At 48.7% G+C, this 26,174-nt stretch overlaps 1 protein-coding gene across 3 annotated transcripts in view; it reads right to left on the bottom strand.

Moving 5' to 3' along the window:
• PUM2 (pumilio RNA binding family member 2) overlaps nt 1-26,174 on the bottom strand; it is an 893,995-nt gene that overhangs the window by 116,961 nt on the left and 750,860 nt on the right. For all 3 annotated transcript variants that reach the window (XM_078647736.1, XM_078647737.1, XM_078647738.1), the window contains one exon: nt 7,488-7,609. In XM_078647736.1, the coding sequence (XP_078503862.1) occupies nt 7,488-7,609 (122 nt within the window). The remainder of the gene's footprint in view (nt 1-7,487; nt 7,610-26,174) is intronic.

The raw sequence follows: 26,174 nt of genomic DNA, 5'->3' as shown, positions 1-26,174 counted from the left end.
CCGCCATGCGCGCCACGCGCCGAAGCCGAAGAGTCTTCGTCGAACGGAACTTTGAACAAGCCATGCAGCTCGCTTCATTGTGGTCCGGCGACAGGCACTTGTTGCACACCGGGTGGACGTCCATGTGTGCGTACTTGGATCCGCACAGGGACACTTCTTGAACGGGCTCCGATCCATGTCGCGTCTCCGAGGGTCTTGCTGCGTCGACTGGGCCTCGATAACTTAAGAGTCACGGGACTCCCTGGAAATCCAACTCGGCCGAGTTGGAGCCGAACCGGGGCACCGAACGCAAACAATACCGACGTATAGAGAAAAAGGCCTTGGGCCTCGAAGGTTTAACGTTTATTCCGACTGGAGATAACGAAAGGACATCCGAACCCAATGGCGGAAAAAAACAATCTGAGGATGGAGTCGATGCCCATGCGCACTGTAGTCCAGGGGAGGAGCCACCTATCTCGTGATACTTCGAAGACTCTTCCAGGACAACAATGTGCAATCATCCGGACCCAACACTAGGCGGCGATCTATGCTATAGATATGAACTCAGCAGCCCACATGCCTCGAACACAGTGACTTCCTTCCACTCCCCCCACAACATCCCACTCCAGTCGGGGGGAGATTATCACAGTTCCTACCTGTCTGGAACTCCATCACAACAGACAGGTGGGTGAGACAAATTAACCAGTATGGTTACTGCCTAGAACTTACAGCTACCCCTCCACATATACCACCCAGGCAGCGTCCCATGTCCACAGAACATCTTACACTACTAAAAGAAGAGGTTCTTTCATTGCTTCAAAAGAACGCAATAGAGATTGTTCCCTTCCAACATCAAGGAGCAGGGGTTTACTCGCTGTACTTCCTAATACCCAAAAAGGACGGTACTCTAAGACCAATACTCGATCTCAAGCCCCTCAACCTATATATACACTCAGATAATTTTCAAATGATCACTCTACAACAAGTGCTCCTGCTGCTTCAACAAGGCGATTTCCTTGCCACACTAGATCAAGGACGCCTACTTCCACATTCCCATACATCTTTCTCACAGAAGGTATCTAAGGTTTGTAGTAGACAGACAACACTATCAATTCAAAGTCCTACCATTCGGAGTCACAACTGCACCCAGAGTGTTCACAAAGTGCCTTGCAGTAGTAGCAGCACATCTCAGAAGACAACTGATCCATGTCTCCCCATATCTAGACGACTGGCTAATAAAAGCCAAGTCATTCAATCAGTGTGTTCAACACACTCATCAAACCATTCAGACATTACACAATTTGGAGTTCACGATCAACTACACCAAGTCGCATCTCTAGCCCTCTCATATACACCAGTACCTGGGGGCCACAATAAATACCTCCACAGCTCTAGCATATCCCAGTTCAGCCAGGATAGCCAGCATACAAGCCTTAGTCACAAAATTTCAAAACCAACACTCTCTCCCAGCCAGTGTTCATGCATCTCATAGGCATGATGGCATCTTGCATTTTTATAGTACCATATGCAAGCCTTCAAATGCGTCAATTACAGGAATGTCTAGCACATCAGTGGAATCAGGCTCAAGGACAACTTACAGATCTGGTGTTGGTGGACAGCCGCACACATCACTCTCTGCAGTGGTGGAACACAAAAAACGTATCCAAAGGGCGGCCGTTCCTCCAACCTGTTCCACAGATAGTACTTACAACAGCAACAGACGAATCACTCACAGGATGGGGAGCCCATCTCCTTGGACATGCAATTCAACAAAGAGTGCTCCACATCAATCACCTAGAGTTACTAGCAATATTCCTAGCACTAAAATCTTTCCAAGTGCATGTACAAAACAAAGCTGTCTTGAACCGGAGGGACAACATGACAGCCATGCACTATATATAGAAACAAGGAGGCACATATTCTCTGCATCTGTCCCAGCTTGCATAGAACATTTGGAGATGGGCCATACCACAAAATATATATCTACTGGCCGAACACCTTCCAAGAGTTCACAATCAGATTGAGGATCTGTTAAGTTGACAGACAACAGATTCACGAATGGGAACTACATCCACAAGTTCTTCTACCATTCTTTCACAAGTGGGGCCAACCAGACACAGATCTGTTCACCACACACGACAACGCAAAATGCCCAACCTTCGCTGCCAGGTTTCCACACCCGTTTGTCCAAGGACAATGCGATATGGATGAACTGGTCAGGCAGATTTGCGTACGGTTTTATGCCACTCCCTCTAATTCCACTAGTCGTACGCAAGCTCCGACAACAGTCTCTCAAACTAATATTAGTAGCCCCCAAAAGGGGACGCCAACCGTGGTCCACAACACTGTTGGAACTCTCACTAGTTCCACACCAAAAACTGTGCCTGTCCCCATCCCTGCTAACGAAGAACCATGGAGAGATCAGACATACAGATCCAGGTCAGCTGAATCTGGCGATCTGGCTCCTGAAGTCATAGAGTTCGGTTACCTTACCTACCGCCAGACTATATGAACATCATTAAAGAAGCCAGACGACCTACTACTAGAGCTTGCTATGCTGCAAAATGGAAAAGATTTGCCATTTACAGCACCAATAATGATATTGATCCACTGGATGCTTCCATCCAAAATATCATTTGCTATTTACTGCATTTGAAAAGATGTAATCTTGCATATTCATCTATACGTTTACATCTAGCAGCACTCGCTGCTTACTTACAAAACATACAACACTTGTCAATATTTAGAGTCCCTGTTCCTTTATGGAAGGTCTAAAAAGAATCATTCCTCCTAGGTTACCCCCCTCTCCAGAGTGGAACCTAAATATTGTCCTTACCAGGCTCATGGGACCCCCATTTGAACCACACAAATGCGAACTAAAGTTCCTCACATGGAAAGTAGCTTTCCTTGTTGCCATTACCTCTCTTAGAAGAGTAGGCGAGATACAGGCTTTCAACATACAGGAACCATTCTTACAATTACATTGTAACAAAGTGGTCCTTAGAATAAACCCATTTCACCTTAATCAGTGGAGTTACCAGTGTTTTTTCCAAACCCAGACTCCGTAGCAGAGAGCTCTACACACCTTAGATGTTAAAAGAGCCCAACTTTATTACATTGATAGAACCAAATACTTTTGCAAAACAAAACAATTGTTTGTAGCTTTCTCCCCACCGCATAAAGGGAATCCCATCTCTAAAGTTGGGATTGCAAGGTGTATCGTTATATGTATCCAAATATGCTACCAAAGAGCGAAACACACATTAACAGTTCCTCCTAGAGCGCACTCCACACGCAAACTAGGAGCCTCTATGGCTTTCTTAGGGAACATTTCCCTAGAAGACATCTGTAGAGCAGCAACATAGTCTACAACACACACCTTCACTAAACACTACTGTGTTGACGTGCAAGCCAAGCAGCATGCTGCTGTAGGCCAAGCTGTTCTTGAAACCCTCTTCCAAACTACGGCAACCGATACAGATGACCACCACTAGGGGAGATACTGCTGTATAGTCTATGCTAAGTGTGAGATCCGCAGCTCATATGCTTCGAACGGAAAATGCTACTTACCAGTATGCATCTGTTCTTGGCATGTAGAGCTGCATATTCTCACATGCCCATCCACCTCCCCGGGACCTGTATCTGTTCCACTTCTATCTTAATTAGATATACACACATTGACATCTTTTCTTCTATCTACTAACTCCATCATTTCCCCTCATGGCAAAAAACAATCTAAGGATGGAGTCGATGCACATGCGCACTATTGTCCAAGGGAGGAGTCACCTATCTCGTGACTACAAAGACTTCTTCCAACACAACAACAACCTGCAAGCACCCGAGCCCAACACCAGATGGCGATCTAATGCTAAGTGTGAGAATCTGCAGCTCTACATGCCAAGAACAGATGTATACTGGTAAGTAGCATTTTCCTTTTCTAATATTACTGGTGTTTCACATGAAGCAAATGTGCTTGAAGAAACTGGTAGGTAGGAAGCAGTTGGTCCATGTTTAAGTGTAATTGGGGGGAAATTTCAAAGGTTGGAGACGGATATGAACCAGCCCTGGATAAAATATATCCTGCTCTACTTAGGAAACTCTACTTGCAGTGGATGCATGGGACCCTTCCACTGCGAGCGCTTACTAGTAAGTGGAGCGATTCAGCAACCAGTGCATGCCCGGCTTGCGGAGTGGCCAATGAATCAGAGCTCCACGTAATCTTTTTCTGTCCGGCCTATAATGCTTCCCGCAGGAAATGGATTGTGCCCATTTGTAGGAGCCTGGGGTTTGCGGAGTGTTTGGCCGCGTTCAGAGTATTGAAAACAGATTTGACTGATCACATTGTCTTTGCTGTGGCTAAATACTTAGGTGCAATGTGGTCTCTGAGGAGACAGTGCCTTAAGGCGGGTCAGTGATTATTGATTGTCTGTACTACAAAATCTGAAACTCTTATTTTTTGGGAATTTTTATGTAAATGTGTGGATTTTTGATGTTTTTAATGTTTTATTCTCTTAATATTATGCATTGAATTGTGTGTATCTTTTATGGTAACAAAATTACCAAAATAAAGATTTATGATGATGATGGAGACGGATATGGTGATACTGGTTTAGGCATGGTGAACAAAAGTTTACCCCACTAATCATAGTTCTCTTCTGCATTATAGATGTATTTCTTATTCTTAAGTTACTTGTGGGAATGTGTTGTAGAGGAGGAGATGATAGTAAGGCTAAAAAATGTAGAAATGACGACGGGTAAGAAGAAAAAGAAATTAATATGAATGGAAGATGTCAAGACTGAAGCATTCGATGAATTGTGTGCAAGGAGAATTTACGTAGTATGCAAATAATGAAATGGTTTTGTGATGTGGTTTTGTAATTGTAGGAAGCTGGCTTTCTATATAGTGCACCTAAACGAGGTACACTGTGCAGAGAATCCAGACAACCCCTACTGGTTTACAGAGGCACATGTAACAAACCCAAATGTTCTCTTTTGCAGTACATTTTTCAATACATCAAGAACTTCAGGATCAAGTAAGTTTTTTCCAAAATATTGATTTTTACAAATAATTAAGATGTTCCCTTAAAAGTTCTTTCCTATTGGGGAAAAAGGCATATACTGCATACAGCTACTTGCAATAGGTTTGCAGGGGGTCCCCTTCAGGACTTAAAGGTGGTAGGGTGCCAAGGTACGATCCACCAGCAGTTAGTCTTTACCTGTGCTGGAGTATCACAGTGCAGATGTGGTGGTCTGGTTGTGAGCTTTGTGCGCCACACATCAATGGAGAGAGGGGGCCACCTAGAAATAGGCTGCAGTGGGGGATGAGGCCGGGAGCTCACAACAGGGAAGCGGGGGGGGGTGATTGGGAGGGTGCTGACCCTGAGAGCCCTGGGAGCAAGGAAGCACAGTCAGTTCTCAGAAACCTGGGCTGGGGTGCTCCGGTTCAGAGTGGATAGGTCGGCTGGGCTTGTGAGTCACAGGCACTCAAAGTTGTCGGGGTCTTTGCTCATTGAGGGGACAAAAACAGGACAGCTGGGCCACTCTCGAAGTGGGTCTCTGCAGTGCTGACGTCCCTTAACGACTGCTTGGTCTTGGAGTCCTGACTGGATTCAAACAGGCTTTGGGTGCTGCAAGGGGTCTGGCACCATGGGTATTGCTGCTGCGCAGCTCCGGTTGGTCCTGGTGTCTTATCACTTGGTGGGGAGATGGATCTGACCTTCTGGAGCACAAAGACCTCTTCTTGGGTGGCTGCTGCATGGTGAGACTGGGGAGCGGCAGAACGGTGGACGGGACTTTGCTGTATGGTGCCTGCAAGCTGCAGCGGAGTAGCTCCTCTACTCCAAGGGATATTGCTGGCAATTTGCGAAGTGCTGGGAGCCCACAAGAGTTCTTGGCAGATGCACAGTGGCATGACAAGTCGGTTTGTGACTATTGTTGGGACAGGTGCAGGTAGGAAGGATTTGGAGACAAAAAGTCAGCAGCTGATCCTCATGTTCTTGCTTTCTTCACTAGTCATTGTCCTCTTCTTCTTGTGTCCGTCAAAACGGAGTTGCTGGTGTCAGTGGTGTCGCCGAAGTACTCAATTTAGGGGTGCTAAGAGAAGTGTAAGGTAGTAGCCAATGGACTATTTACCTTTGGGGTGACTACACCAGATATTTGACCATTTCCTGTGGGGAGTGGGAATAACCCTGATGCAATGCTGATTACTAGCCATCCTGTTTGGAGGAGGTGACAACACCTCCAGCTGAAGCAGGCATTGTTTCTGACCATAGAGAGCGTGGGCTCTCACCTGCAGGGTGTCACAAATCTGTCTGTAATGGCAGGCTGGTCTACACCAATCAGCCAATACAGAGGGTACATCTAGGTGTCCTCCTAGTGTCTGTCATAATAAATCCACTACTGGCATCTGTATGGGGTTATTAAGACAAGGTGTTTGATACCAAACACCATAAGCTTCAGTGAAGCCATCATGTAGTTGGGAAACCTGTAATGACCAGAACCCAGTACATGTTCTCAAGATGGCTTTCTTTTCACTTGCATTATCTAGTAATTGGACTAGACAGCACCGGGGCAGATCTGCTCAAGCAGATATGTCCCCACATGTAATACAATGCACCCTTTCTTAGGGCTGTAAGGCCTGCTGTAGTGGTGACTTACAAATATTTCATGCAGTGTCTGGCGGAGCCTTGGCATGTTTTCACTTGTCTGCACTATTTCATCCAGCCTGCAATGGCAGTCTGAATGAGTTTGGTGGTGGGTCCCTTAGGGTGGCACAATACATGCTGCAGTCATTAGGGACCCTCTTTAGTACCATGCCCCAGGTACCACTAGGTAACGAGGGACTCACAGGGGTGCTAAAGGTCTTGCCAATTTTGAAACTATTGCACAGTTACCTTGATTTTGGGAAAGAACACTGGCATTGGTTCCCTGGTTAGCAGGAACTCACTGCACTTCAGTCAATGTTGCATCAAACACCAGGCAAAAAATGGGGGCGATCATGTGAAAACAGGACACTATCTTACAATGATAATTTATCATCAGAGGGGGAAGTTGGGGAAGCAGATTCCAAAAATGAATAATCCTGCAATTTAACTAACACTGGAGAGATGCAAAAGCACATTTTTACCGTGTTCAATAAAATTCATTCCTGAACCATGAAAACACAGGAGAAAAGCAAACAAAAAGTCTAACAATCATCACAAGCAAGCTGTGCAGAGGACCTAAATAACGTGGACAATGCACAGATTTATTCTTAGAGGAACAACTTCCAATGAGGTCAGGGTACAACATATTTAAAACAATATAGTTCTAAGATTGTGTATAAATTTGTGAAACATATGAGTGTTCCAGACTCGGGTTTTAGAATTTAGAACAATGACACTACATAGGTATAAAAAATGGAAGCACGAGATCCAACACAATAATAATTCAGTGTAATTATTAATAGAATTAACTACTTTCACAAATCTAAATACACTTAATTAGAAACTGAAATGTAACTTTCCTACCTGGCAAATTTGTGTTGGCTCAGAACTAAAACTTTCCCTCTTATTTCAGAGACAATTTTACTCTTGTCCTCAGGGCGCCCATGTTCCAGTACATGTTGGATCACATAGTTGCCATATTGATCCTGAAATGCAGACAAACATTAATTTCAAAACACATTCCCACTCTAAACATTTACAGAAAAAAAAACAAAAAAAACATTGGCATTGCCAGAAAGCCTGCATTAGTGCACAAGTTACTTATCTTTGGTAACAATATATCTGTAAGTTTTCGTCAGCAGTACCCCTGTGCATCGGTAGGCGTTGTAGTGCGGGTCCGCGTGTGTCGTTGGCGCCGGGATGACGTCGCCCGGAGCAACCTAGACGTGCCCACGTGCGCCGACGTCAGTTCTGTACACGACTTTCCACGCCAGGAGCGCAGTGCCATGCAAGAAACTGACCACTGGTGCCATGAAACTAGGGCCCTGAAAGGGATAACCTTTACCCTAGAAATCGGATCGCAGAACGGGGAGGATGGGTGGGGAGGTAAGGAATCTATCACTACCAATGTTCCTTACAGATGAACAATTGTTACTTACCTGTAAACAGGTGGTTCTCCAGTATTGGTGTCTTTCATAGATTCACATGCTTGAATATTCCCCGTCGTCAGAGAGGGAGTCCCACGGTAAATAAAATAGCAATAACATACTCATAATATGTATATGTAAAAACATAACACATGAAAAACACATTAGAAAAAAGGCAGTAAATGCCTAGACATAATTCCTACATAGGAATACATGAAGAAAGAAAAAACACATGTAGTCTATTCCTGTCATTATGTTGGTCCAAACTGTAGCCAACCAGGCGCCAGCAGCCCTCCAGAACCTTCTCCTCAGAGCTCAGCACCTCAGATTTTCGTAGCACAAGAGTGACCATCGAGTCTATGAGGAGAAGAGCGCCTCTGAGGGGAGGTGGGCGGGTCGCATGTGAATCTATGAAAGACACCAATACTGGAGAACCACCTGTTTACAGGTATGTAACAATTGTTCTTCTCCAGTATTCGGGTGTCTTTCATAGATTCACCTGCTTGAATATAGAATAGAAAGCAGTAATAGCCGAAAAGGCTTCCATAGTCATGATACACATGCACAGACTTATAAGACCAAAATAAATATATATATAAGCATACAAGTCATAACAGTAAAAATGGTGAACCATATAGGAGGAGGGAAGACAGAGGCTCACCTTATTGAAAAAGATTGCCAAGCACAGCCTGTCCCACTGCAGTATCTGCTTCGTTGATGGCACCCAGGCAGTAGTGTTTCGTAAGCGTGTGCCTGCTGGACCACGTGGCTGCTCTGCAGATCTGATGCAGCGGCACACCGGCGAACAGGGCAGTTGAAGACGACATCGCCCTGGTGGAATGGGCCCTCACTGAAGACTGTAGAGGCTTGCCTGCCTTTTGATGGCAGAAAGCAATGGCCAAGGACACCCAACGAGCAATAGTAGGTTTGGTAACCGGACGCCCTTTATGGAAGCGTCCATAAGCTATGAACAGTTGATCAGATTTGCAAAAGGGGGCCGTTCTGCTGATGTAGAACTTTAAGCACCTTTTAATGTCCAAGGAGTGTAAGCGCTGCTCCGCTGGAGACTGGGGGTTAGCAAAGAAAGTCTTTAAGAAAACAGGCTTGTTGATGTGGAAATCCGAAGGCACCTTAGGCAAGAAGTTGGGATTAGTGCGAAACACTACACAGTCCGGCTGAAATTGAAGAAAAGGAGGTTTTATAGTGAAGGCATGAATATCACCTACGCGACGTGATGATTTCAGCGCAAGGAGGAGAGCAACCTTCCAAGTGAGAAACTTCAAGTCTGCCTTGTGTATAGGTTCGAATGGTGCCTTCATTAGTTGTGCTAACACGATGTTAAGGCGACAAGTAGGAGGAGGACGCCGAATTGGTGGGAATTTGCGGAATAATCCTTTGAAAAATTGACGTATTATCCTGGAAGAACAGAGTGAGGTGGAGCCATCCTGGAGGAAGCGGGAAATCGCCGCCAGAAAAACTTTCAACGTTGAATGTGAAAGTCCGGACTGACCCAGTTGCAAAATGAACGGGAGGAGCTGTGCAGGCGTGGAACGAATGGGATGGACACCAGCAGCTACGCACCAATGGCAGAATCTCTTCCATTTAAGCTTGTAGGTTTTAACAGTTGACGGTGCTCTGGCCTGAGCGAGAATGTCTCTACAGTCTGGCTGGATGGCAAGATGGGCAAATTGAAGGTGCTCAGGTTCCAGGCTGACAAATTCAGAGAGGAGGGGTCCGGATGGCAAATCTGACCCTTGTCCATCGTGAGGAGGTCCACCCGAGGATGAAGAAGGATGGGCTCGCACTGGGATAGAAGAAGCAGCTCCGAGTACCATGCCCGACGAGGCCATCTGGGAGCGATCAGAAGAATGTGGCATGGTTGTCTCCTCATCTCCCACAATACTCGAGGCACCAGAGGGATTGCAGGAAAAGCGTAAGCAAACAGATTGCACCAATTCATCAAAAGGGCATTGCCCTGTGACCCTCGGTGGGGATGCCAGCTTGCATAAGATGGGCATTTCCGGTTCTCTGGTGTGGCAAAGAGATCCAGCGATGGACGACCCCATCGCCGAAAAATCAACGCGAGTGTTGGTTGATGTAACTCCCATTCGTGGGTCGATGACGTGGACCTGCTGAGGGAATCCGCTAGGATGTTGGAGACACCTGGAAGATGAACTGCGGTGAGAGTGATGTGGTGACTTAGGGCCCAGGCCCAGATCGACTGCGCTAGTTAAGACAAGATTGGAGATTTTGTTCCGCCCTGCTTGTTTACATAATGCATGCAGGTTGTGTTGTCCGTCTGAATAAGGACTGACTCCCCTTGGATCAATGGACGGAGTGAATTGAGCGCTAGAAAAATGGCCATCAACTCCAGCCTGTTGATGTGTCAGGCTCTCTGAGGCAGCGTTCACTTGCCCTTTATGGACAGGCCTTGAAGGTGTGCACCCCATCCTTCCAACGTCCGTCGTTAGAGTAAGTTCCGGCGTGATGGAAAGGAACATAGTCCCTGCCAAAAGATTGGATGGCTGCGCCCACCATTTGAGAGCCGCTCTCATGCGAGCGGTGACACAGACTATGTCGTTGAAGGAACCGGTGACCTGACGCCACTGTCCGTACAATACTTCTTGAATGGGGCGTGTCCGTAGTCTGCAATTTGGGATCAGTGCAATGCACGATGACGCCATCCCTAGAAATGACTTTAAGAGGCGGACCGAAACGGACTGTTTTGTCCGTAGAAGAGATACTAATTGAATAATCTTTTGTTGACGCTCCTGAGACACAAATGCTTTTGCAAGAGTTGTATCCAACGTGGCTCCTAGAAAATTCTTGCAGGGAGCTGGATGTAATTGGGACTTTCGGTGTTGATGGAAAGTCCGAGGGAGCGAAATACCTCCTGACAAATGAGTGTGTGTTGCACCTGTGTGCGAGACTGTGATTTTAGGAGACAGTCGTCCAGGTATGGAAAAATGTGGACACCCTGAAGACGCAGATAAGCTACCACAGGAGCTAACACCTTCGTAAAGATGCGAGGGGCGGAGTTCGGCCGAAAGGCAGTACTCTGAACTGGAAGTCCCACCGTCCCACGCGGAAACGCAAGTACTTCCGATGTCGCGTAAGACTAGGGACATGGAAGTAGGCGTCTTGGAGGTCGATGGTTGCCATGAAATCTCCCATTGAGAGTAAGCGCAAGATCTCCACCAGCGTTAGCATGTGGAAAGATTGGCACTGGAGATACTTGTTGAGTGCTCGCAAGTCCAATATCGGCCGCCAATACCCAGTCTTCTTGATAAGGAAAAAACGGGAATAAAACCCCTTCCCCCTTTGAGACTTGGGCACCACTTCGACGGCACCCTTCTGTATCATAAGGCGAACTTGATGGAAGAGTTCCTTGATGTGGGCTGGTGGTGGGCCGGAAGGTGGAGTGGGAGGAGAAAGTTTGATGAACTCTAGAGCATGGCCCCTCTCTACAATGTCCAGAACCCAACGGTCCGAAGTGATGGAGGACCATTGAAAAAAGAACAGGGAGATTCGACCTCCAACTCTTTGGGGTAAAGGCAAGTCATTGTCTCTTGGGAGCAGATCCTCTGTAAGAAGATTTCCCCCGATAGGTCTTTGAAGACTGCTGACGGGAGGACTATTGCTGGTTATTGGAGTAGCGTTGGTTGCCTTGGTTGGAGGAGCGATATTGATTGCTTCCTCCTCGAAAAATAGAAGAGGTGCCAAGTCAGCGTGCACCCCGAAAGGGCTGTTTCCGAAATTGTAAGGTTCCTAAAGAGCGAGCAGTGTCAGTGTCTTTTTTGATGGATTGTAATGCCTCATCAACATGTGCTCCAAAAAGTGACTCGCCGTCATACGGCATATCTAGGATCTTCGCCTGCACCTCTTGGCGAAAGGATGTGGAACGCAACCAACCTTGCCTGCGTAGAACCGACGCTCCTGCGAGCTGCCGGAAACCAGTACAGGCAATATCAACGGCACAGTTAATCTCCTCCGATGTTCTCTCCCCTTCTTGGAGAAGTTGCAAGGCTTCCGCCTTGGAAGCATCTGGAACCAAAGCCACAAAAGCAGACATGTCTGCCCACATCTGGCGGTCGTAACGCCCCAAAATGACCAAAGCATTGGCCGCTCTCACTGTGGTGGAGGCCATTGTGGAAAACTTACGGCCTATAGCATCCAGGCGACTACCTTCGCGATCTGGTGGAGCAGTGACAGTAGATGCAGGGTTCCGCGAAGAACGCTGAGCTGCCTGCGTAACCACGGAATCCAGTTTCGGCTGTCCAATGAGGAACGGAGTGCCGACAGGCGCCTTATATTTCTTTTCCAATCGGGGCGTCTGTGCCGGTAGTGAATTTGGGGTCTGCATCAACTTCACCCCTTCAGTCCAGATACAGTCTATAATGGGAACAGTATTGACTTGTTTTAACGGCTGATTCTTAAAATCATAGAGGAAGCAATCCTCTTCCCTCTGGACTCTTGGTAACTTGAAGCGTTGAGCCGCCCTATCCATCAGCTGATGGAAACTCGCAATGTCCACAGGAGGAGAATCTCCTGGTGTTACCAGAGGGGGACGGTGTCTGAGTTTGATAGTCAACCCACTCCGCCATATCCTCATCATCATCTCGAACCTCACCATCTTCGCAGTCAGGAGGAATCTCATCTTCGTCGTCGGCATACACTGTCGTGTGTATCCGAACTGACGTTTGTACTTGAGGAGCAGAAGTTGGCAGAGGCGACAGAGGAGCCGAAGCAGGTACTGCAACAGGCGTCAGAACAGAAGGAACCGTGGGCACCTATAGAGATGGCGGGAAACGCATATTATAGTCGTCCAACATATGCTGGAGATTAGAGATGAGCGACAAAGGCAAAGTCGCAGTAGGAACTTGCACAGGCGTTTTCTCCTGTTGGAAACATTGGTCCTCATCATCGTTACTATAATCCTGGTGACTAAATCAGATGGGCTACGTGCCGCTCTAAAAGACTCGTGTACATCTTCCTCCGAGTCCTGCTCCGAGCCCGTGGCAAACAAGGGCGAGGGAGGCTGTGGATCACTGGTGATAGAAATCTGGTCAATAGGCACTCTGCGGCGCTGGTGAAGTGGGTCGACAGTGGCAGACCCAGTGGACGACAGTGGCAGCAAAGGCAGAGAGGCAAACGCAGAAGAGGTCGTCGACGGAGCGGACGACGACGATGGAGTTGATGGAACCAAACTGGAAGAATCCGCCATCGACGGTACCATCGTCGACGGCAATGGCGCCGTCGACAGAGCTTTCACCGACGGAGTCGACGTCGAAGATGAATTCTTCGTCGACGGAGCGGTCGTCGACGGAGTACTCGTCGACGGGGCCGTCGACGAAGCTGATTTCTTAACACTTTTCGTCGATGATGATTTGGGCGTCGACGTTGGAGCTTTCTTCATCAACGACGAAGCAATTGGAATGACAGATGACACAGTCTTGACACTGAGGGATACCTTCGTTGATGACGTCGACGAAACAGCAGTCGACGATCTTGTAGCAGACGTCATCGTCACTGTCGACGAGCCGGCAGATCTCGTCGTACGGACGACCGTCGATGCTCCCGTCGACGATGAAACATGTTTTTTCACAGAAACATGAGTGGAAGATGCAGCAGACGCCTGAGAGCCAGGTCTCGTGGGTATGGAAGTAGTAGGTAGAGGTGAAGACACCGCAGGGACCATAGAGAGAGACTTCTTCTTCTTAATGAATGGAGAGGGCAACTCCTGCACACTACTACGTTTTGAAGCTGCTTGGGAACGACCCGAAATGAGACTTTCGGCATCAGAAAGTACATTATCCCTGTCCTTAAGTCTCTGAAGCCACAGAAGGAGACAGCCTTCCCTGTCCTTAAGAGTCTTTGTGGAAAAAGTTCTACAGAACTTACATTTACCCACATCATGGTCGGGGTAAAGACGGTAAATACACTTACTGTGTGGAACTTCTGAATAAAGGCGTAGCTTTCCACAAGAAGAGCAAGGTCTAAAAAGAGACTTCTTACTTTAAGACATGCTGAAAACACAGGAAAAAACCTGAAGAAGTAGACAAAACTGAGCAGAGCTCAGGGAGACTCCCTTTCACACGACGTGCGGTAGAAAATCTGAGGTGCTGAGCTCTGAGGAGAAGGTTCTGGAGGGTTGCTGGCGCCTGATTGGCTACAGTTTGGACCAACATAATGACAGGAATAGACTACAAGTGTTTTTTCTCTCTTCATGTATTCCTATGAAGGAATTATGTCTAGGCATTTACTGCCTTTTTTCTAATGTGTTTTTCATGTGTTATGTTTTTACAGATACATATTATGAGTATGTTGTAGGAGAGTGGGGTCTGCAATCCCATGGCCACCCCAGATTTTTGCTTTTTGCTTCACTGATTTACGACTTTCCCTGGCTGTGGGCCTGCTAATCAGACCCACAGCCTAGCTGTTCTCTCTCTAAATTACAACCATGTACCTTAGGTGCATTTTACCAATTGGTACTGGGCCACCTTATCAGTCCCTGTACAGCATACCTTAGGTATCCAGGGCATAGGTGTACCCAGGGCCTACCAGGGGCTGAAGCATGTATTATGCCACCCCTGGCTGGCCACCCAAACAGACACAACTGGCTGCACGACAGCTGGGGCAAGGTGGTGTAAACACCCTTTGCTTTAGATATAGTATTCCTATATCTAACCCTAAAAATGGACACATATATTCCTATCAGTCACTCCTATGGCAGGCCTTATCAATCCTGAAGGCAGAGTGCTTGGAATTATGTGAGATGGTGCTCTGGCATGAGCTTAGCCCGTTTGCAGCTTGCGGAACCAAGTCCAAATAGCTGTTCCATGATAACGCTATACCATATACTCTTAAGTGCATTATAATCCTCGCGGTTAAATGCTAACTGTGGTATAGCTTTATCAAAACATGTCGAGTAAGGTGTCATACAAATTGGAATACTAACCCCTCGCCAATTCTGGCGACGGGGTTAGCATTCCACCCTTCTAGAGGGACACGACATGTATGTAACTGTGAACCCCGGTTAAAGTCAGACATAGCCTCAGCTCCACAAAATGGATGCTGCCACCGAGACACAAGTCTGCCCTCCTGCTGCTGGGAGTCCTTCCAGCAACGGAGGCATGGACAAAGGGTTTCCGGTCAGGGGCGGTGCCAGCACCATCCCAGACAGGATTTTGTGTATTCCAGGTAGGCAGGGCTGAAAGGAAGGTGACTGCAAGTGGCACCCCGGTGCTCACTGTGCATATGCCGGCTCAAACCAGTTCTTGGGGCACACCAGCCCCTGAGCTGGGGAGAGACCGGACAAAGGAGAGGGGTGTAACCACCCCCCTCCTAGTCCCACCCATAGGGCAGGACTTAGTCGCGTGCCAGCCCCTTTTCTTAGTATAAAGATAGGAGCAGGCCCCCTTCCCAAATTAGATAATCTTGGATCTTGAAACTACTTTCCACGAAAGGAACTCTTGACTCTTCTGAAGACTCTCCCTTGTGGCTAAGGAGTAGCCACCCTGCACCAGCAGGCACCATCGAAGCTCTTGCGGTTTGCTGAAGTCCATCCTCCGGATCAAGACTGCCAAGCTCGACGAGACCCGGATTCCCTGCCATCTCTGACCTCTACCTACATCATCCAGCACAGCTGAGATTCGTGGGTGCGACGAGACCCGTGGGACCGGCCATCTTCAAGACCTGCACGACGCTTCACCAGCACGACCCCCGAGAGACCCTCGAGTAAGTGCACTGGGGTTTGAGAAGCCCTAACCCTAAGCATCTCCAGCACCGAAGTCCAGCCTCCCAGCATCCACGAGATCTGCGTGGGGCCCTTCTGCTTCCTTGCTGCTTGCCACGTTGCCCGGTCACTTGCCCGTTGGCTAGTGACCCTCTTGACGACGTACCACGACGATTTCACCGCTGGTCTGGTTGCTCCAGACTGGCCCTTGCTCCCCTCCAACAGAGGAGCACCCTGGACTCTCCTGGTCCACTCCAGACGCCATCTTGAGTCCACCGCGTGGGCTTGCCTTTGCCAAGGCTTGTTGCTCCAATCCTGGTTTCAGCAGCGCCGACAGACACCCTCGTGGGACAGCTCGCCCCTCCATCCTGGTCGCCGACAACGCCTCCTGGTCCGAGAGACTGCAGAGCCAAGCGTCGCCCACTCACCTGGTCGAGGTGCCCTCATCCGGTGCCATCCTGGTGCCCATCTGATCACTGGCTAGTGATTAAGAACTGAGTCCCCTCTGCTTTCAGGTCATCTTCAACTCCGATCCAGGCTTGGATCCCATCGAACTTCATCACTGGTCGCCTGCCAGCAACTTCTTCTTTCAGGCTCCATAGACTGTGACGAGGATTCCCGACGTCTTTTGAACCCTATGCAGCCGCAGCCCCTGGGCTAGGTAACTCGAGCATTTCGGTGCTCCAACGTAGGTTCACTATCTAAGTGTCCAGATCCTTTTTCGTTTTCAGCCTAACTGGTCGGATTCGTCCGATAACACTAACTTTACGAAATCTAGCATCCATAGACTTCTTCCCGCATCCCGCGTGAGAGTGCACCCACTGCACCCGATCTCCCTAGGCCTCCTGCTCGTAATCTTAAGGTTCAGTAGTGTAGTTCTAGCGATCCTGAAGCCTCTGGATCTTGTTACTTACCTGCTAGTATTTCGCATTCCACTTTTGTAGTATATGGTTTTTCGTGCCCTCGGGCATTTATGTAAATTGTGCAACTTAAAGTATTTTCGTAAGAGTTTTGTATTGTGCTTAGCTCCCTGACTCATAAAGAGTTCAGGGTAGACTTGTTATAAATAAATATTCTTTATTTTTCATAACAACTTGTGTGGTGTCCTTTCACTTGGTGTTCAAGGGGTATATGTGATGGTAAAACAGCTGGCTTAACACGCCCTCTAGAGTTTAGCCTGAAGACTGCTCGTGTCCATGCTACTAGGATAGCTGGTCTGAAAGGTTGACTTACAACCAATCATCAATAAGGGTTATTTGGTATGATACAAAGTGATCACTAGAATAGTGAGCACTATATATCAGGCCAACTTCTCACAAATGTTATTGCTATTTTATTTACCGTGGGACTACCACTCTGACGACGGGGAATATTCAAGCATGTGAATCTATGAAAGACACCCTAATACTGGAGAAATATCATCACCGAAGGTAAGTAACTTGTGCATCTGAAAGAAACGCGTAGTGATAGATTCCTTACCTTAGAATAGATACCCCAGCAATACCAATCCCCGTGGTGGGCCTGCTAACCAAATTCACACCAGAAAGTCCTGGAGAACAGAACGGCCAAAGAAGCAGTCTCTCGGGACATGGCTGTCCAGGCAGTAGTGCTTGGTAAACGTGTGCAGAGAGGCCCACGTAGCTGCCTGACAGATGTCATGCAAGGGAACTCCCCGTCCCAGAGCAGTAGTGGCTGCCGTCGCCCTAGTAGAGTGGGCGCGCAACCCTCACCGGAGGCTCCTTTTTAGCCGAGGAGTAACAAACCTTTAAGCACAGAATGACCCACCGGCAGATGGTCCGCATTTGCACAGCCCGACCTTTCTTAGCGCCCACGTAAGCCAACAAAGAGTTGGTCATCCACTTGGAACTGTTATGTGCGGTCCAGATAGAAAGAGAGCGCACTTTTTGGGTCCAGACGGTGGAGCCTCTCTTACTCTTTTGAGGAATGCGGAGGCAGAAAGTAGTTGGGCAAAGTGATGGTCTGCCCGATGTGAAAGGCAGAGACAACCTTTGGCAGAAAAGAAGGACGAGTGCAGAGAACAACTTTGTACGGATGGACAGAGAGAAAAGGAGTCTTAGAAGAGAGCCTGGCGCTCACTCACCCTTCTGGCAGAGGTGATACTAACAAGGAAATCAGTCTTTAGAGTCAGAAGACTAAGAGGGCAATTGTGAAGTGGCTCAAAGGGGGCACACATCAGAAAAGTAAGAACTAGATTCAAGTCCCACTGAGGCATCACGAAAGGAACAGGAGGAAACATGTGCGTGATGCCTTTCAAAAATCTATTTACAACAGGTACTTGAAAAGGGAAGGTTGATCTGGAAGCCATAAAAAGGCGGAAATGGCTGAGAGATTGCCCTTGACAGTGCCCAGAGCAGAGCCCTGCTGGGTCAAAGAGAGAAGAAAAAGAAGAACCTCAGAAAGAGGGGCAGAAAGGGGATCCACACCCTGTGCTGTGCACCCTGCCACAAACGTATTCCACCTGCAGGCGTATACTGTCTTGGTGGAGGGAAGCCTGGCTGCCAAGATAACATTACAGACGTCGGGAGGCAGGTCGAAAGACGTCAACTGCTGCCGCTCAATCTCCACACAAGGAGGTGGAGTCTGGACAGGTTCGGGTGGAAGACTGTCCCCTGCTGCTGCGACAGAATATCTTCCCGAAGAGGCAGATGGATCGGGGGATCAATGCTCATACTGAGTAGCTCGGGATACCATACTCTTCTAGCCCAGTCCGGAGCCACAAGGATGACTTGGGCCCGGTTGCGCCTGATCTTCAGCACTCTGGGCAGAAGTGTTATAGGTGGAAAGGCGTACAACAGACCAACTCCACTCGCGATGAAAAGTGTCGCTGAGCGAGTGCCGCCTAGGAAATTCCAACACGCAGAAGTGATGACATTGCGCGTTCTCTTCGGTGGCGAATATATCTAGCCAAGGCTCTCCCCATTGCTGAAAGAGACCTTGCGCCACGTCCGAGTTCAGACGCTATTACTGATCCATCATGCACCGGCGACTGAGTTTGTCTGCCCTGGCGTTCAGATCCTGCCAGGTGTTGAACCACCAGGGACATGCCCTGATGTTCCAGCCAAGCCCAGAGGTGCAGAGCCTCTTGGCAAAGGGTCCACAACCCCACACCGCCCTGTTTGTTGCAGTAACACATGGCGGTGGTGTTGTCGGTGAACACCTGCACTACTCTCCTCAAGACAGAAGGAAGGAATGCCTTCAGTGCAAGTCAGATCGCTCGAAGCACCAGAAGGTGGATGTGGAGGCCTCTGATCTCCGCCTCCCCCATGTGGCCGCCCCATCCCAGAAGGGATGTGTCCGTCAACTGAATATTCCCGTTGGGGAAAGGAGAGGGATCTGCCATTGACCAAATCGCGATCCGTGAGCTACCACTGCAAGACAGTGCCCTCCGAGATCTGGACGTGATCGGACAGGTTGCCCTGGTGCTGTGCCCACTGGAACTTCAGGTCCCACTGCAGAGCCTGCATATGCCATCTGGCATGATCCACCAACAGAATCCAGGAGGCCATCAGACCCAGTAGTCGAAGCGTCATCCTGACCGAAACCCGGGACAGAGGCTGAAAGATCGGAATCATAGCCTGTATCTCCCGTACTCGCTGCTCGGGGGGATAAACCCGAAACTGCGCCAAATACAGAACCGCTCTGATGAAAAGGAGCTTCTGTGAGGGAATCAGGTGCGACTTCGGCACATTGATGGAAAACCCCAGCAAATAAAGGAGTTAGGCTGTAGTCTGGTGGTGGGAGACAACTGCCTGTGGCGAACCCGCCTTCAACAGCCAGTCATCAAGATAGGGGAAGACTGAAACCCCTGATCTGCGCAGATGAGATGGGACGACCACCGCCATCATCTTTGTGAACACCCGAGGGGCGCTGGTAAGGCCAAAAGGGAGCACAGTGAACTGAAAGTGCTCGTGGCCTACAGGGAACCGAAGGTAGCGCCTGTGGGCAGACAGGACGGGAATATGGAAATAGGCGTCGTGCAAGTCCAACGCCACCAACCAGTCGTGCGGGTCTAGGGCAGACAAGACTTGATTAAGTGTGAGCATCTTGAACTTCTCCTTTCAGAGGAAGCGATTGACGTTCCGAAGGTCTAAGATAGGACACAGGCCCTTGTCCTTCTCTGGAACCAGAAAGTAGTGGGAATAACAACCACGACCTACTTCTGGCGTCAGAATGCGCTTGATGGCCCCCTTCGCCAAGAGGGCCTCAACTTCCTGCTGGAGAAGCGCCAAGTGATCCCCTGACATGCGGTGGGACTGAGGTGGCATGGCTGGAGGGGTTGTCTCGAAGGGGAGGGAGTAGCCCCTTCGGACAATTTGCAGCACCCACTTGTCCGAAGAGATGTTGCACCAGTGGTGGAGATGATGGCATATTCGTTCAACTACTGGCGTCTGATGGACCTGAAAGGTCGGACTAGGAAGGCTTGGAAGTGGATGCTGCGGAAGTAGAGGTGGACTGCCTGCCCGCTGGCCCCCTGAACTGCCTCGGCGGTTCCCACTTCCGCAACCACGCTGAGGTTGTTGCTGCTGTGGTCTGTGGCTCTGCGAACGCTGCGGGCACCCCTTACGTGGCCACGAAAGGAACGAAAAGCAGAAGGTGGAGGAGGCCGAACAGCCGACAGGCACAAGGACTTGGCCGTAGCCCGGGAGTCCTTGAAGCTCTCCAACACTCTGCCTTATGGCCAAAGAGGCGTATTCCATCAAAGGGCATGCCCATCAGGCATGCCCTTTGATGGCAAGCCTCAATCATGCCATGCCTCAACCAGGCGTGGTGCCGAAGCGCCACCTTTGTAGAAATCGACCTGCCCAGTGAGTCGGCCGTGTCCAGTCCACAACGTATGGTGAACTTTGCCGCGTCTCTCCCGGCCTCAATCGGCAGGGAAAGAACTATCTGGGCCCCCTCCAGGCAGTTAGGCAGCCCCTGCGCAAACGTGTCTCACAGAGAGTGGGTGTGACGGCTCAAGAGGCATGCAGTGTTCACCAACTGCAGCCCTAAGATGGCAGATGAAACAGTTTCTTACCAAATTGATCCAGCTTCTTGGATTCCCTATCCGGAGGTGCGGTAGGGAATGCGCTCTGGGAAGTAGAGGCTTGGACAACCATGCTCTCCGGGGTGGGGTGTTGGGTAAGGAAGAGGGGGTCACCCGGAGCTGGGCGATGGCGTCTGGCCACGTTCCTATCCACAAAAGCCCTTGTTTTGGGCCTGGACCAGGTGCCCAAAAGAATGTCAGACAGTGCTTCATTAAAGGGCAGCAAAGGCTCCGAAGGGGTAGCTGCCGGTTGGAGAACTTCTGTCAGGAGGTTAGTCCTGATGGCCACCGAAGGGAGTTCAAGGTGGAGAGCCTCGGCTGCCCTACGCAACACAATTGCGTAACTGGATCCCTCCTCTGTAGCCACGGTGGGAGGAGACAGCATGCCAAGGTAAGGTGAGGTGTCAAGACCACTGGCCTTCCCCAAATCCTCTACCCAGTCCTCATCATAAGCACAGTCCTGTACCAGAGGGTCCTCCGACCCCTCCCGGTCCTCCCCTTCCTCCGAAGTCTGTGGAACAGGCTCAAAATAAGGATGAGGGACATGGAGCACAAAAGGGCCCATCGGCGTCAGGCGACATCGATCCAGCACCGTGCCCAGGTCGGGGCTGAACCTGGGGACGTCGTTCTGAGGAGCGGGCGACATTGGGAGCAAAGCCGGGGAGATCGGCGCCAGTGGAGGTGTCACTAGGTCAACCTGCGTCGATCTCATTCCGATCCAGGAACCTTGGGGGCCATCGGCGTTGGGGCCGGAGCAGCCGGCGACACCAGGGCGGAGACGTCAGAGATTGCAAAGCAGGACCCCCAGGCGGGGCCAGACGGCCCAAAGAGTCGGCCCATGGAAGCAAGTAACTCTTGCACCTGAGCAGGCGTTGCCCCGCACCCGGGAAGGATGTTGACTAGGGGCGACGTCGGAGGCTCCGCCGGAGCAGCAGGGGTGGCACCCCCAGCACACTCAGCCACGGCGGGCGAGGGGAAGTCGAAGAGCGATGATGCTTCTTCTACTTCTTGGAACATTTGACTTACCTGACCCAGAGTGTGAAGCAACTTTTGGATCACTCCCGCAAAGTCTTACGCCACGACTTGGGGTTGTGGTTGCGCCCCAGGTAGTAGAGACACACGCTGTGTGGGTCCGTTACCGACATCATGGGGTGACAGTCCTCACAGTTCTTGAACCCGGGCATTCCTACGACACCAGGAGTCGATCGGGTCTAAAAGATGAGGTACAAGGCCTAATAAGAAACAGTCAATAAGTGACAGGGGGTACTTGCTCTTCCCGGATCTGCGCTTGCTGGCACGGAAAAAGAAAGAACTGACATCAGTGCACGTGGGCACGTCTAAGTAGCTCCGGCGACATCCTGGTCCCAACAACGCCAACAACGCACGCAGAGCCGCAGGACAACACCTACCGATGCGCAGGGGTACTGCTGATGAAAAGTTTCCGGATCCAGTCTGACGCCTTGGGGTAATTCTAAGGTAAGGTATCTGTCACTGCATGTTTCTTTCAGATTCATTAGTTCTTTTATAACAAAGCACTGGTTTTCTTTTTTTTTTAAAAAACAGATTTTTCTTTAACTATCTCGTCAAGATTTGCTTTTCACAAATTAAACACGACGAAAGGAAATAATTGAATGTGGTGTAAAAGTATGGCAAACTAGAAAAAGAAAAACAGATTCTTCAAAGAGATGGTTGGTTATAATTTGTCAACTACATAGACAAACGTGAAATGGACCTACAGAAAAGTGAAAATGATGTGTCTACAGGATCTCGGGTCAATATATTTTCGGCTACAAGGGGACTCACTTGTTAGCAATAAAATATTGGTGGGATATTTTCAAGAGGAGTCGGTGATGGGTTGAAATAAATCCTAGTATTCAATAATGGTGCATTCCATTGCTTATCACACTTTTAGGGTGTGGTGGTGAGCGACTAAGATGGAAGATGAGATGTGAATTATACGATGTTGTGTCAGTAAAGATAAAATTCAATAATGAAATGGAAATGGTCAAGACTAATTTTTAGTGACCGCCTGGCGAAGTTGTGCAGTACCCAGGCCCTTTCAATTCTCAGCAAAAGTCTGCAGCTTTTAACATCTCACACTCTGCACCTCTCTAACAAGAGCAACGGTATTGCCTATAATTCCTGTACACTTGCCATTGACCTTAGAAGAATACAACATGACCAGATAAGGAAGTCTCACACTTGTCCTAACAGTAGGTTGTTCTACACCACAAGCATGTGTTACTGGGGCAGAGAACATAGGAAATCAACTGCAAAATAGTGAAAGGAAATTAAAAAATGTTGTTTAGAAAATCACATATGAATAAAATAAAATGACTCAAAATTCACAATGATGCATCTCTGTGTAGTTGCTCTTCCATTGATTTTAGCTTTGCGGGAAATTAGAGAAGGAATCAAGCAATTAAGGTCAGTCTGCAAGAGGCATCCATGTTGAACTGCTAGGACTGTCTTAGGTGACCAAATTTGATTAGTGTAAACAATCTTGGTTAAGATGTCTAGATTATTATCAGCTTGGAAAATAGATCACAGAAATGAGACCACCGAATGTTTTCCAATGCACTGTGCAACTTAGTAAGCATCTTCACTAAAGAAATGTGCATAATAAAGCTCACTACACAACTGCACGGCATAGAAGATGTTCGGCATTCACTGTCCCAGAGAGCCCCTTCAATCACTGCTCTCCACCCTAGAGACCGCGATGAGATCTGACAGGGAGAGCTCGCTGGAGAGGCCGCATATACACCACAGGTCCCCGCAAACATTAAACCAGGGACGGTTTTGGGATTTGACTAGATCTCTGCCCTAAATTCAGGCATGACCGGGCCGACCCTCGGCCATAGAGGCAGTACGCCCTTTTCTCACCAACACTTCTGGGAAGCTAACTAATTCTAGGAGAAGCAGTTTAAGTTGTCCACAAAAAAAGCCCATATGGTCCTGCAACTCTGCAGTGCGGAAACAGACACACATGTTCCCGTTCACAGGCCCGGTCGTATGAGGGACAAATGCACCAGGAGATTGGCTGACACCCCCAAATCGGTACTTACTGGTTAGGCGCCGGAGCGGTGTAAGAAACTGGCTCTATAGATACTGCACCAAAGTGAGGTACAGTGTGTATAGAGTCCAAGGGTCTCCAGAGGTTTGACAGAGGCTAAAGTTAGATAGAACCTTACTCTCTAAAGTGGTAGTTTGGTCAAGCAGTAAGGCAGTATCAGAGGACAGTGCAAAGCATTTGATGTGCAAACTCAGTCAGCAAATGGTCTCACACACTCAATAACTGAACTCTAGGCCAATTGTTTTGTATAAAAAAAATAGACTGTTTTATTTCTAGAACCAGGTGCAGGTAAGCATAAAAATACTTTTCAGCAGTAAATTACTTGTATGAACACAGTTTAAATTATTAGTGTAACTTGTACTGGTTTTGGTTACAGTTTTAAGAAAGCAGTTTGCAACACATTGCAGGTATAGTACATTCAATTGAATGTGCTTTTTAAGTAAAATGCAGTTAATTACTTTTCAGATTACTTTTGCTAACACAGGACTGGATCCTGGATTCAGTCATGGGACATTTCCTGAAAACAGGTGAGTAAATGTGTTTTGGTTAAAAGGGACGGTTTTAAGGAATATTCTTGTATTTCAAAAGTTGACACAAAAAAAAACTTTTTCAGATAGAATCACCAATGTTATCCTATGGGAGGAAATTCACTTAGCAGGTTAGGTTATTATTACTTTTTCTTACTCAGTGCTGGATCCTGAATTCAGTACTGGGACATTTCCTGAAAACAGTTGAGAAAATGCTTTTTGGTTGTTCAGCTGATTTTTAAGGAATATTTGCAGTTTTCAAAAGTTGACACTATGAGGAAAAATGAGTTATCGGTTTCAAGTTAAGTAATCAGTCTTTTCAGTTGGGGTTCTGGGTTTAGAGTCAGGGGTCTGCAGGGTCAGCCATGCACTGTTGTTGCACCCTCAGCGGCACTCAGGCAGCCGGGTGCAGAGTGTGGAGGCCCAATGTTATCCAATGAGGGAAAGGGGGACCCTGGTTGGTGACGGCTGCAAGCAGGCCACAGGGTTGTGGGAGCAAAGCTCCTAGGGTTAACTTCAGGGCATGTTGGGGACCAAGTTAGCACCAAAGGAGCACCCTCAGTGGCGCTAGGGCACCCGGGTGCAGGGTGCTGTTTTGGGGTCAGGTGCCCTGTTAATTTCAATGGGAAGTCTCCGAGACAAAAACACTGCAGGCTCGGGTACGAGGATTTTCCAGGAGTGACCACCACTTCGAGGGGCAAGTTGGGATGTAGAGGGATGGTTAGGCACCGCTGGGTTGGGCACACAAGGCCGTGGGGCATCCTGTGCAGGGGTGCCTTTGGTAGTCGGATTTTCGTACCTGATCTGGTTGCAGTAGGGGGGCCCTCTGGATTGAGGCTGCAGGAGTCGTCTGGAGGCTTGAGGCAGGTCATGGGTTGCTGGATCTCTGGTCAGGATCGCCGGGGTGACCTCCTTGTGGTGTTTGTACACTCAAACGCGGGCCGGGCTTGGCGGGTGCAGTGTGTGCTGGATTCGCGGTTCCTGGTTGGCACCAGAAGATGCAGTTTAACACCGTCCGGTGTTCACGGGAGAAACAGCTTGGGAAGTGAATGCAGGCAGGTCCTTCTGGGTTTGTGAGGTTGCTGGCCGTGCCAGGATTTCGCAGGAGCAAGGGGAGACAGGCTTGTAGGGCTGGGGCCAAGTCAGTGGGCGTTGTCCTTTTGGTAGCTCTGCACGGCTTCTCGTTCTTCTTTTCTTGTCGTTGCTGGATCTGAGGAAGGATGGTTCAGGGAGCCCCTAAATGCACAAGTTACTACTTGTTTAACGATATATCTGTAAGAGACATTAGTTAGTGATAGATTCCTCACCTTAGAATATCCCCAGGCGTCAGACTGGATACGGAAAGTTTTGCTTAGCAGTACCCCTGCGCATCAGTAGGTGGCGTCGTCAGCGCCGAGATGATGTCACGGAGAGTACTTAGGCGCCACCCATACGCTCTGACATCAGTTCTGTACACGACTTTCCGCGCCAGGAATGCAGAGCCATGCAAGATACTGACCATTGGTGCATAAAACTAGGGACCTCAAAGGGATGACCTTAACCCTAGTAATCAGTCCGGAGAACGGCAAGGATGGGTGGGGCGGTATGGAATCTATCACTACCTAATGTCTCTTACAGATATATCGTTACACAAGTAGTAACTTGTGCATCTGAAAGAGACACATTAGTGATAGATTCCTTACCTTAGAATAGATACCCCAGCAATACCAACCCCGGAGATGGGTCTGCAAACAGGATTACAC

Source organism: Lissotriton helveticus, chromosome 6, assembly GCF_964261635.1.
Source record: "Lissotriton helveticus chromosome 6, aLisHel1.1, whole genome shotgun sequence".
In the NCBI taxonomy this organism is placed as follows: domain Eukaryota; kingdom Metazoa; phylum Chordata; class Amphibia; order Caudata; family Salamandridae; genus Lissotriton; species Lissotriton helveticus.
This window is presented reverse-complemented; position numbering and strand designations above follow the sequence as displayed.